General features: G+C 40.9%; 1 protein-coding gene across 7 annotated transcripts in view; it reads right to left on the reverse strand.

Annotated features, from left to right (window-relative positions):
• Ldb2 (LIM domain binding 2) overlaps positions 1-12,408 on the reverse strand; it is a 347,148-nt gene that overhangs the window by 63,581 nt on the left and 271,159 nt on the right. For all 7 annotated transcript variants that reach the window (XM_021162308.3, XM_029477483.2, XM_021162307.3 and 4 more), the window contains exons 4-5: positions 8,123-8,245; positions 5,757-5,840 (exon numbers count right to left, since the gene is read on the reverse strand). In XM_021162308.3, the coding sequence (XP_021017967.1) occupies positions 5,757-5,840; positions 8,123-8,245 (207 nt within the window). The remainder of the gene's footprint in view (positions 1-5,756; positions 5,841-8,122; positions 8,246-12,408) is intronic.

Raw genomic sequence — 12,408 nt, forward strand, 5'->3', positions numbered from 1 at the left:
AGATGTGCAGCTTGGCCTACATGTGGGTCCCCCAACAACTGGAGTGTGTGCTGTCTCTGACTCTGTTGCCTGCCTGTGAATCCTGTCCCCCTAACTGGTGGCCTTGTCTGGTCTCAATGGGAGAGGATGCATCTAGTCCTGCAGTAACTTGACATGCCAGGGTGGGTGATACTCAGGGGGGTCTCCCCCTTCTCAGAGAAGAATGAGAGGGAGTGGACAAGATGTATGAGGAGGGGACTGGGAGGAGGGGTGCTGATATTGTGACATAAAGTGAATAAATAAATAAATAAATAAATAAATAAATAAATAAATAAATAAATGGTAATGATTTCAATTTCAGTGTTAGGGGTGTATATAGGTTCCTCAGTAATTAACAAAATTATAGACAGTCCTTGAGGGACACAGTGTGGATCTCTGAACCAGGTTAAGTCTGTACATATTATGGTGGTCCTTGCTAATCTTCCATGGGGTATCATCTTCCAGCTTTTGACCAGCAGCTACTCACTGTGTGAATAAGATAACCCTTGAATGGCTATATATATCAATCAGTAGGATGAGTGCCAGGGTCATGCATTTGTTTGTATCAAAAATGTCAAGATATTATGGTAGTTTTAAAGTTCTTATTTTCTGGATATAGTCTGACACCATAACAAATAGTGGCAAGCCTGCTGTGACCTATGGATAAAATTCTAAACAGCATGCTTTAGTACTCTGGGGATCTATAGTATGTCAGGCACTGCATCAGGCATGGGAGATTTGGTTGGGTGGGTTTTGTCATCCCAGAATGCCAAGGCTTTGTCACGGCTCTGTCTGAACACATGAAGCAAGAAAAGAGCAGCAGACCCCAGCACAGTCTCTTGGTCCACCTTAGTCCCTCTGTGGGGCACCTGCTCCATCCTCGGGCTTGTTGTGGCATTCCTCCCTCTCTTATGTGATCAAGGGAAATATTTGGCCAGGAGTCTCACAGAAATCTGAAACAAGAAAAACCTCAGCGGGATTCTGGTGCTGACTCCAGCCACACTCAGGCTCCCGGAGGCTACTTCATGTCGTTCTGTTGGGGTCATTTTCCAAAGTTAATTGCCCAATACTTCTAGCCATGGGCCTGCGCTGTCCACACTGTCAGTGGAGATGACTTGCAGGGAGCACTGTTCTTTAAGGCATGGCAATCGCAACAGCAGAATTCTTCATTCGTGTGGGAAATTAAAGGTGCAGCGTCAAAACAAAACAAGCCACTCACAACCAAAAGCACAGGACTCTGAACCTCCCAGGTGTTAGTGCCCACTCCCACTTGCTATCACTCATTTGGAGAGGTAAGATTATTTAAAGGAACAGTAGAATAAACCCTGTAGATAGCATTAAAATCTCCCCAAACAATGATTGCACATCTGCAGAAACAGCTGTATTCAGAAGGTGTATTATTTACGTTCCCCATTGCTTTGACTAGGGGTACACACACACACACACACACACACACACACACACACACACACACACACGCGCACGCACACAGCATGCATGGATGCACACATGCATGTATCAGTCCCAGCAGTGAAAGTTGGACTCTGACCTACTTTACAAAATGTGACTGGCACTTATTGGGCTCCTCTGTATGTTGGGTTGTGAAGTTCACCAGTCCTCATGGCAGCCTTGTGAGATATCTCATTCCTAATTTTCAGAAGAGGACCATGAGGCTCAGGGAACTAAAGCAGCTTGTGCCAAACCAAACAGACAAGTAAGAAAGTGATAAATGAATCCTCTATGAGGAAACACAGTCAAGAGTCATCAATGAAGGGGTTTGGAGGGAAGGAATTAATGATAGCAACAACTTGAAGATGACTTCACCTTCCAATCAGAGAGATAAGTAAATAACCACTGTCACCATACTGCACTGGAGAAACTGTAGCTATTATATATGCTTAATGTGATGTCATTGCTCACCAAATAACAATAAGAAACCACATGCCGCGGTTGGAGAGATGGCTCAGCACTTGAGAGCACTTGCTACTCTCTTGCAGTGGATCTGAGTTGTTTCCATCACATACAACCACCTGTAACTCTAGCTTCAGAGGCATCTGAAGCCTCTGGCCTCCAGAGACGTCTGCACTCACTTTCATATAGACCAACACAGACACATACACAGACACGTATAATATGAAGTATGCATCTTTATGAAAGGAAGTCATTTGTAACCCGATTGCATGTAGGCAAAAATTATGCATATGGATGGATCTAGAGTCACAAATGGAGTATCTTCTGGTTTAGATTCAGGATAATAATCATCTTAACATTGTGTTAAGCATAACAATTAAAACACAAAATGAGTATCATAGTAGCTAAGAAAGGCCGGCCAAAGGAAATAGACAAAAATCCTCACTTAAAAAAAAAACAAAACCCACAACTGTTCTTCAGAGTGGAAAGAATACGTTCACAAATAGTGAAAGGTGCAGAATGAAATTTAGTATAAAAATTTATACTTATGCAATAACAGAATAAACAGAAATACGATCGAACAAAAATGTGACACCGGAAACTCAGAGTCAGAGGCTTTAAGCAGGGATTTTTCACATTAGAGAGAGTGAGAAGATTCTTTTATTTTTCAATACAATACAACCCACTTCTCTGCTGCTTAGTTTCCATGGTGAAATTCTAGGAGTGATTTTGAAAATTAATCATACAGGTTTTTTTTTTCTTAGTGTCATTCAAAATCAAATCTATCATTTAACAAGCCATCTGCTAAGTATTCATTCAAGTGACATTTCCTTGGAACTCAGAAGTCTTCACATTACTTAGACCAAGGAGCAAGAGATAAAGTAATGCTTTGTCTACGGGATCTGCCAAGAACCACAAGGGACCCAGGGCTGACAATCCCACCAATGCCAAGGGAGAGACCCTCACAGGAAGCGATAGAAGAATACATCTGTAAGGAAGAGAAGGATCTGGCCTGGGAAACTTCAACGGGGAGAGAAGACCAGGAATTATGTGACAGGCAGCAATCTAGACTGTGGAAACCTGGAAAGAAGAAATCATGACCAATTCTATGAAGATTCTGATGCCTTCCATGTTATCAGTACCCTTGTCCATTCCTACCTGCCAAGTGGCAGAGCTGTGCCATGAAACATGGATGCTCCGGCAGGCTTCCTCAGTTCAGTTTCCTAGTTCTGCCAATTGATACACAAAGCTGGGTGACTTATTTCACTTAGCCTCTCCATAGCTCCTTTTCTCCTGAGGGTGGTGACCATGGACAGCGTTTCTGTGAGACTTCCAGAGTACAGGATCTGGCATATAGCCAGCAGTACCCTGAAGTGCCTCTCCCAAAGGGTTCCTGCATTCATTCACAATCAGGAGAGAGGGTTAGCAATTCTTCCACCCTCAGAGTCTTCATGGGCTAAAGGTACAGGACTGCTGAATGTGGTGGACTTGATTACACAGTGGAGGTTAACCATTTACAGATGACCAGGAGAGGTTGGGGAGGAGAGGTGGAAGGAACTTGTGGCTTTAGTTAATTACCAAGGGTCTGTCTAAAAATCTCATGAAGACATTAGTCAAAAAGTCCATGATCCCCATGACGGTCAGCTGAGAATATGGTGTGGAATGCCATCCTTCTGAGAAAAGGGACACCTATAGCTTTTATTTCTTCTGGTCCCTGAGGAGAGATAATGTAGTGGTGAAAGGTGGCTATGTGGGGTCTGTGCATGGGATCCTAACAAATCCTTGGTTGGTCCCCAAGCTCAGCTATCCATTCACAGAGTCTGCCATGCCCAAGTAGAGCTGGTTCTGAACGCAGACTTCTGATGTTTGGGAACACAGCTCCAGGTGCCCAGGCTGAGTACACTTGCAGAAGTCTCACTCTTCTTGGCAGGTTTTAGATGTCCTCAGAGCAGACAGTGTTTCAGGACTGTTGCAATTGTGATGGTGATGGATGAGGTGATGGGAAACCTAATCAATTCTGGTTCTTGCCAGTTCTGGTTTTGGTTCTAAGGCCTCTAGGCTACGGAGAGAACCTTCTTTCTCAACCCCAAACCAGGACTCTGCCAGACCTTCCTCATCACAATTATTCCCTGCCTAGCAGACAGGTCAGTCAAGACCCACCACATTTACCCCCTCATCCCTCTGGCTCCTTACTGGGCACAATTACCATGAAATCTGCTATATGCTCTGATGGCATATAGCACATATGTTACATCTTCTGGTGTAAATTCTGTTTCCTACTTAGTGGAAACTTCCCGTCTTTTCCTTCAAGTTTCTTTTCTTTTACCTTTGCCCACTGCATTCATGAAATCACCTTTCATATGAAACCTTCCGAATTATTTCTCATCCTGGGGTATCTTAGTTTTCTTCTGGAAACTTCCATCGTGTTATTTACCACTCTACAGTGTCTTCTTCTTGTGAGTCTCACCCCTTAGGGATGAAGTTATCACTCAGTCACAGTGTGTTGACTTTTTTCTTTGTATTTTCAGTGTCTAGAATTGTGTGAATGAATTGGAAGACTGCCTCCACTTTCATAGAAGAGTGAACCTGTTCAAAGCCTATTTCATTTCAGTAGGTACAAGGCTTGTACACAGAGCACACTGGCTATAAAACAGAACCCAGAGACCCAGAGTACACTGGCGGGGAGATAAGTCATAGTATCAACTCTGTGGTAGGAGAACACTAGTGAGTCTAATTGCTGCACAGAGAGGAGATAGTGTATCAGGGGCAAAGTGGCTGTCACTTTTTCAGGATTCTGTAGTATACTGTTTGTTTTGTGAATGAAACCAGATATGTCACCAGTGACTTGGCTGTTGAAATTCAATATTAAATTGGTATGATTGTTGTAACTCTGTTCGACGAAATATGGAGTCCCTTAGTATTGTATAGAGAAGATGTTGTCGAAAACACTTAGTATTTAAATAGGAAAACAATTTATATCAAGTTAGAAAAGCCCATGTCATGTTATATAGAGAATTTATAAGGTCTAGAAAGGCCTGCATTTCAACACCATGTTGAAATTCTCCAGAAGACTATAGTCCTGGCTATTTGCCTTGGGTGGCACACTCATGTCCTTAGGAGGAGATGAGTCTAGGGTGAAAACACAAAGGCAGCGAACTCAAACAGTGCCACACTAGAAAGTGGACACAACTACAGACTGAGTATTACCAAAGCACTTATGGAATAAAGGCATGGCTCCCTTTTGAGTAATTAACTCCAAGAGTCAGACATACACACGAATGAGCAAAGTCAACTCTACCTAAGTTCATGATTGCTGCTATATTAACTAAACCAGAACTTCTACTGCACCTATACTCATAAAGACAAACACACACATAGACACACACCTATACAAACACACACCATACCCACCTACCCCCCCATACACACATAAAGGAGGAATATACATGTTTTTTATACATACCTGGTTTAAGTGGGAATTGCATCTAGGGCCCCCCACATGCTAGGAAAACACTCAGCTATTGAGATATATCCCCCGGTCTCTTACTAAGATTTTGTTTTAATTTGAGATAGGATTTCATTATGTTCCGAAGGACAGCCTTGAACTTACTCTCTAGCCCCCCCCCCCCCCAGTGAAACTTATATGTCCTCTTACCCGAGTAGCTGGGTTATGGCCTAGGTTATGCAGCTGGCTTATACTTCACTTAACTCAGGTTTAGAATACATTAAAAAACCAAGCAAACCAAACCACACACACACACAAAACACAAAATTCAACTAAAGTTCTTTTTCAATTTCAACAAACAAAATCATTTCATCAGTCTTACCCTGAGGTAGTTGAGGGTGAAGTTTGTGAGACCCATCCTGGTGATATTTTTGGACAGCTGATCCAGGACCTGAGGATCTTGTGCCTAAAAAGGGAGGAGGAGGGAATGACATATTTCAGTCCTATGAGATGGTCTTCTGAAAGTGCTAGATTCTGTTGCTGCTGCTGAAATGCACATTCTTGACACTCTTGATTTTTCTTGGAGGGATAGATTGCTGGAGACAATTTAATTTATGTTTGGAAGTTGCTTGCATCTAGTACTCAAGGAGATTTTGAAATTGATTCTGCAAGAGTAGAAAACCAGGCTGCCTCAGCTGTGCACTGGATGCAGGGTAAAAGGATGTCGGCTTTTCTGGGAAGGACCTTGGTCCTGTGTCTTCAGGTAGAAAGTCACTGAGCTCTGCCAGAAGAACTCTAGTTTGAACAAGAGAAAGAGGTGTCTCTGAACTTGGCAAACCATGCCTGCTTCCTGTTAGTCTTTGAGTGACAGTTGCAGATTAAATTTCCGGCTGTGATAAGGGTAGTATTTTTACTATCTTGAATGTAGGATACATTTGAAAACCTGAAGCTATGTATGATATAATAATATAACATGCCAAAATCCATTGCATATATGTAGAGTCTGTACTTTTGTATGTGGAGAAAGACGATTTTAACTTTCTTCCCTATTAAAAGGACATTAGAGATCAATGTCCTTAATATTTTTTATCCAATGAGATGAAAAGGGTAGGTATTACATTTCCCAAAGTATCATAGGACATAAAGTACTACAGAGTACTCCAAATGTTATATTTTAACAGACCCCAGACCAAAAAGATATATTCTCTTTGCATTGTATTTGAAAGTGAGTTATTGGTTGATCCTCTTCACTCTTTTCCCTTCTTAGCAAATTGGTGTCATACATAGGGAGATACAGGTATATAGCCTTGCCTCCATGTCTACACTCATGAGACCCCCTCACTATGACTAGTAGAATCGTATTCTTATCTGCACTTCTCATTTAGTGATAGCATCATTCTTATTTGCAACCATAGATAGAAATATGGATGAAAACAACCATAAAGTCACAGTTTCAAGTCAATTTTGAAGTAAGGTCTTTATGAACACTGAGCTTCTGTGGCCTATATAGATTCATTAAGTGGTGCTGTGCTAAAAACCAAGCATCTTGAATTGTAATTGGGCATCAACCAATGCTGAGAATGAGAAGTCCACACCTACAGGTGTTCTACTCTGACCCAAGTATCATCCTAAGCAGGTTTTGTGGTTATTAAGCCATAATTCTAAAGCGGGTTCTCCAAGACATAACCACACTGTTGTATAGATGAGGGACTAAAAATCCACAGATGTCATACGAATGGTTCAAAGCCACTCATGAAGAGGAATATAATCGAATGAGCTCTCAATGTATAGCCTCAGACCTTACCCACTCCCTTCTGATGCCTTTCAGTGTATTTTGAGAAAAAAATAACAAATACACCAGACTTCTTGCAGAAGAGCAGAAGGTGTGAAACTGGCTTTGAAGGTTCTAAAGGACTGTAAGCATGGTGAATCAGAAGACTTGGAAATTAGTGTGCTACAGCAGAAGGCCTGGTGTCACCACAAGAAGCAGAAATAGGGTTAATAGGTTAGAAGGAGAAGGGGGAGACCAAAGGTCTGGAGGGACAGGCTGCATTCAGAAGGCTGGGGGACACAATGGGTCACAATCTTGGTTTTGCCTTGTTTGTACTGAAAGATTTTGGGCTATCTCTTTCCTTTCTTTAGAAATAGGAATGATAAGAAGTCAGTCCTTGAGTGACAGTTGCAGATTAAATTTCCAGCCAAAGGCCCAGTTTAGTAAATTCTGTAAAGGTATCAGTAGTTATTTTATTCTCTTTTGACTTTTCAGGACCATAAACAAATCAGGCTTGTGAAGTCTAACTCTGTTGCATCTTCCCACTCCCCACCCCCACGCTAGTGAAACAACATCATTCAGAAGGACCAACAGCTCCTGAGAACAGGATGCTCACATCCAGTCACAAGGCTCTAATCAGAATTAAAAACTGTTCCCACTTCTCACGACAGGTAACAGGTGCATGCACCTGGGTAGAAAAGTATCTGATATTGAGTTGATGCAACAGAAGAAACTAGAAAACATTCATCAAGGGGACCCCACTAATATATGAAAAAACTCTTACAAGCTTGGAAACAAAGGAGGCTGTAAAAGAGCTTGTGCGTTCAAATGGTCGAGAGAAAGACTCAATAATTAGAACTGATTGCCTATGGTGTGGTAATAGTGGGGCTTTCTTCACACAGAATTGGGTTTTCTTGCTGAGTAAGATATAGTGAGTATAAGAAGAAAGGAAATAAAATAGAAACTATATTACTTACGTGCATGGCTAGTATGCTTCTGGGGACCAGCTCCCTGTACTGTCTAATGGTAAAGTGCCACGTTTTTATTCTCATGAGGTCATCAAATGTGAATTCCAAGATCAGCCTGCCTTCTGTGCATACCTGGAAGTGACAAACAACACACTCATTTGATATGCAGCTCATAAAATCAATAGTTTGTATCTTGCATCAACTACGCACTGTAGTGTCCTTTGAGTTCCTTGGGCAGTATCTCCATGGTACATAGGGACAGGGTCAAGCAACAGCTCTAGAGTCAATGGGTTGCAAAGATTGCCAAGTAGCTTGCTAGTTCCAAGTACCAGTTACTCTACTACCAATGAATTTACATGGTTCTGATTTTTTTTTTTAATCTGGAGACAGGGGGGTCAAACCATCTTCCAAGGACATTAGTTCAAAAGCAACTAGTACTGTTTGGTTGTCTCATTGCCTTCTTTATTTTCATGATCTTCCTTCCATGGGTGCAACAGCCATAAATTTGTTCTGTCCTTGGCAGCCTTAACTTGAGATAAGGTTTTCCACAAGATAACTCACACTCAAGTGTGAGCTGCAACAACGTTACCCATTAAGAGTACATCTTCATTTCCTAAGAGGAACTCCAAAGAGGGAAAGTGAATGCAACCCGATGCAGTCACTGATGCTGGGGAAAAGAGTGGGTTGTCTAGGAACTACACCAATCACATCATCATCAGTGGCATGTTTTGTTTATATTCCATAAAACATTGGCTAGTCCTTCACCTTCCTAAGAACATATATGATATGTCAGAGTCTCTCTCCCTAACAATCACTGACAAAGGTATTTTTAACTTTTCATATTTGTATTATTCATAGACTATTGATCCAGCTCTACACTCTACCACTCTTTTCACTATGAATGACTTTGGGAGGGAAGAGACTAATACAAGGCAATACACACCCCTGTCCTTTTTTCAACTAAAGGCCAGTGAGCAGGTAATGACATCAACAGTTACAACTAGTTAGTTATGTTTGCTTTGAGGAAGCAGGACAAGAATGCTTGGAGGCTTTGAAAACAGAGGATACAAGATTTGAATTCTGACCATACTTTTTACTTATTCTGGAACTTGAGGGAAATTGAGTATGGCCCCACACCACCAAGTGTATTCTGCAAAGAGAATTCTGTCTAGTGTGCCTGGCCCAAGAAGAATGGGGCAGGCAGATATAGCTGAGCAGATAAAACAAACAGAACCTAGGAGAAGAGAGAATCCAATAAAGGTCACCATGATGTTTGTGCTGAGATGCAGATCACAAGAAATATCTCTGGGGAATGACAGGGGCTTGGGCCTTTAGACTTCATACATTTTCTCCTTTTTACTATGCTGAGTCTTTGCTCAGACTTTCTGGGAGAAAGATTTCCTAGTTAACACAGATATGCAAACTTCTGAAAGAATGTGTAAAAGTTAATCTGTAAAGCTGTAGTCCAGGAAGATAGTGGTTAACAGTTTATATTAAGTTATCCTGAGATGTGGCTAATGATTCTCCTCTTGGGAGAATACAAACCATGCCATTTGGGAAGTTCTAACTGTCACAGGCAATGGTTGGGAGCTTTCCATGTACTCTGATGGGACATTTCAGAAGTTGTGGGGAAGAATCAGTATAGAAGGCTTAATCAGGCTCTGCTGGAAAAAAATGCACTTGCCATCTTCATTTTATCAAAGATCTGTTGGATGTAATGAGATAATTATTGATAATCTGGGTGAAGACCTCAACCTCAGAAGCAATTAGCAGAACTTCTGAGTAAGTTTGGACATGTGGGCTCCATGCCCTAAAACTCGGAGAGGGGTTGTCTCCTGAGCATGGTTTCTGGCAGCTTAGCTATGAGTGTTAGTGAGTAGAAAGGCAGATGTCGCCAATGTCCCCAAACCATTCTCCCAAACACATTTCGAGCACTGGAATTAATTTACCAAGGTTCTCAAAGAAGTATCATGCAGATTAAACCAACTCCCTACCCCCACTTCAGGGTGTTAATTTCATATGAGTCACCTGCAGTGACAACTTCCACAGAAGGGAGGGTCACAAGTAAGCTATCTATGGGAAAAACATATTCATAGGCTATAATATTTTCTTTTATTTTTTTTAAGAGATGGGATTATTAGATAGTTAAACAAATATGTTAGCGTGGTTTAATATCAGGGTCATTTATTGTTACTATTATTGTTGTTCTTGCTGCTGCTGCTGTTATCATCTAATCTATTTGTTTTCTGTCTGTACCACAGGACCAGGGTGGAAAAAGGCTCTGGTCTGCTTCAGCTAGATCCAAGGTTTATGATGAGAGGGAAAGTGTGGAATCCTTCTGAAGTCTGCTCAGTGGGAGCATCTGCAGGGCCAAGGTCAGGTGCTTCCTCCCTTCACTCTGTCATAGCAAACTGGTTGGGACTTCTCTTACAGACAAACTGCGTCAGGCCAACAAAATGGAAAATTGCCACAAGTCACGGGCTCCCTTTGGAGTCAAATGGGTTTGCTGTATCCAGGATGTACTATGTGTAAAATGGGAATTCTTAGAACTGTTTCCCAGTCAACTATAACAGATTCTTTTTTTTTTAAGTAAGTTAAATGATATCCCAAAATGAAAGATGCAAGAGAATTTTGGTCGGTGCTCTTCCCCCTCTCCCAAATGATTATACATATAGCATTAACCCAAGACTCAGGGAGACTCCCCTCCTCTAATGGAAGCTAAAGGAAATCCAAAGCTTTGTGGTTTGTTTTCTATGAAACCACCAAGAACCATAACAGAGGTCCATATGGAAGAGTGTATGTCTCCTTTGTTAGGAAATATAAAAAATAAGCATAGCTAATAAAGTAAAAGTAATGTTTTCTCACTTCAAAAATATCTGTAGATTCTTATTAATCAATACAGTTAATGCAGCTTTTATCTAAAGTTGGTCTTTAAAAGGAAAAAAAATATCCTGCTTTTCTGTTGGAATCCAAAAATCAAAAAGGGTCCCCAATTAAGAAAACATTTTCTGTTGTGCTGAATTCATGTTACCGTACTGTGAGCTCTGACATTTTGTTTCTGTGGTAACCAAAATCAGCTGATTAGTTGGCATGGCAACAGAAAAGATGTAATCCCAGCAGACACACTCTAATCAATGCCCCCAGCACAGATGGTCTCCGGAGGATCAACAAGAAAGAGGCTGGCAGGCATTCAGTTGATCACGTGCTAGCTTGAGACTCGGCCAGGAATGAGAAAAGTAAAAAAGAACATTTCTCCAACTACCCGGTAGCTTTTTAACCCTTCTCTCTCTCTAGCTAATGAAGTAATATTGACCACGCTGTCCTATGATTCAACAGCTCTCATAGAGCAATGTGTATATTTTTTAATAGGTGGGAATATTTAGTTTTGTATCTTTATATATGAACAGCAGCGTGAGTCTAATAGAGAATTTAGAATACTATCTAAATTCTAAAGAGCTCTTTGAATTTTCCTAGAGATCGCATATGTAAATTTTTATTTGGGGAACATGATCCTTAATTAGGGGGATATGATCTTTGACATAAGAAATTTTAGATTGTAGTGTGATACACAGGGAAAAGTCAGAATGGGAAACAATTGTGAAGAAAATCAAGTGAGAAGTGTTCACTTAGAGGACACTTAGTTAACGTGCTTCCAGGTTATATTTGTCTCAATAGTAAATAATTTCATGATAAATAATTGAGAAGAGAAAAAAAATCCATAAACCCATGTTTGCAGAAGTGATGCAGGTATCCAACAGTGGTTGTAACTATTGTTTTACTTTGCAAAAGCCAAGAATTTACATTTACAGTGGCTCTCTCAGGATCTCCCGATGTTCACGTGTTCACATCCTTGACAATAACTCAAGGGGCTTTGACTCTGAAACTCTCCCGGCATGCTCTTCTGATTATTAAGCCTTGTTTTTCTATTTGATTTGAAATGGAAAACATAAAAGAAAGGCTTTATTATGTGCATTTAAAAATTCTAATTACATATTTATCCTTAATCTATAATGTTCCTGGTATCAGGAAATTGCAAAATGCTCACTATACCCCTGAGGGATATTTAATATCTCTGTTGATTAGGAATGTGGCTGATTTCCGATTCGCTAGTTGACAAAATTTTCATAAAAGCAACTCAGAGCCATTGGGTCAAACGCTATTTGGGGAGAAACAGTTTAGTGGTCGTCTAAATTAGAACAATGCAAGCTGCAGACACATAATGTGCTTTAAAAAAACCTCCAGGAGTAGGACCAGAATGCCAGCTGAGGTTTTACAATTCTCTTTCTTTGTGGCAC

This window comes from Mus caroli, unplaced genomic scaffold, assembly GCF_978045245.1.
Source record: "Mus caroli unplaced genomic scaffold, Mus_caroli_1 scaffold_4, whole genome shotgun sequence".
NCBI lineage: Eukaryota > Metazoa > Chordata > Mammalia > Rodentia > Muridae > Mus > Mus caroli.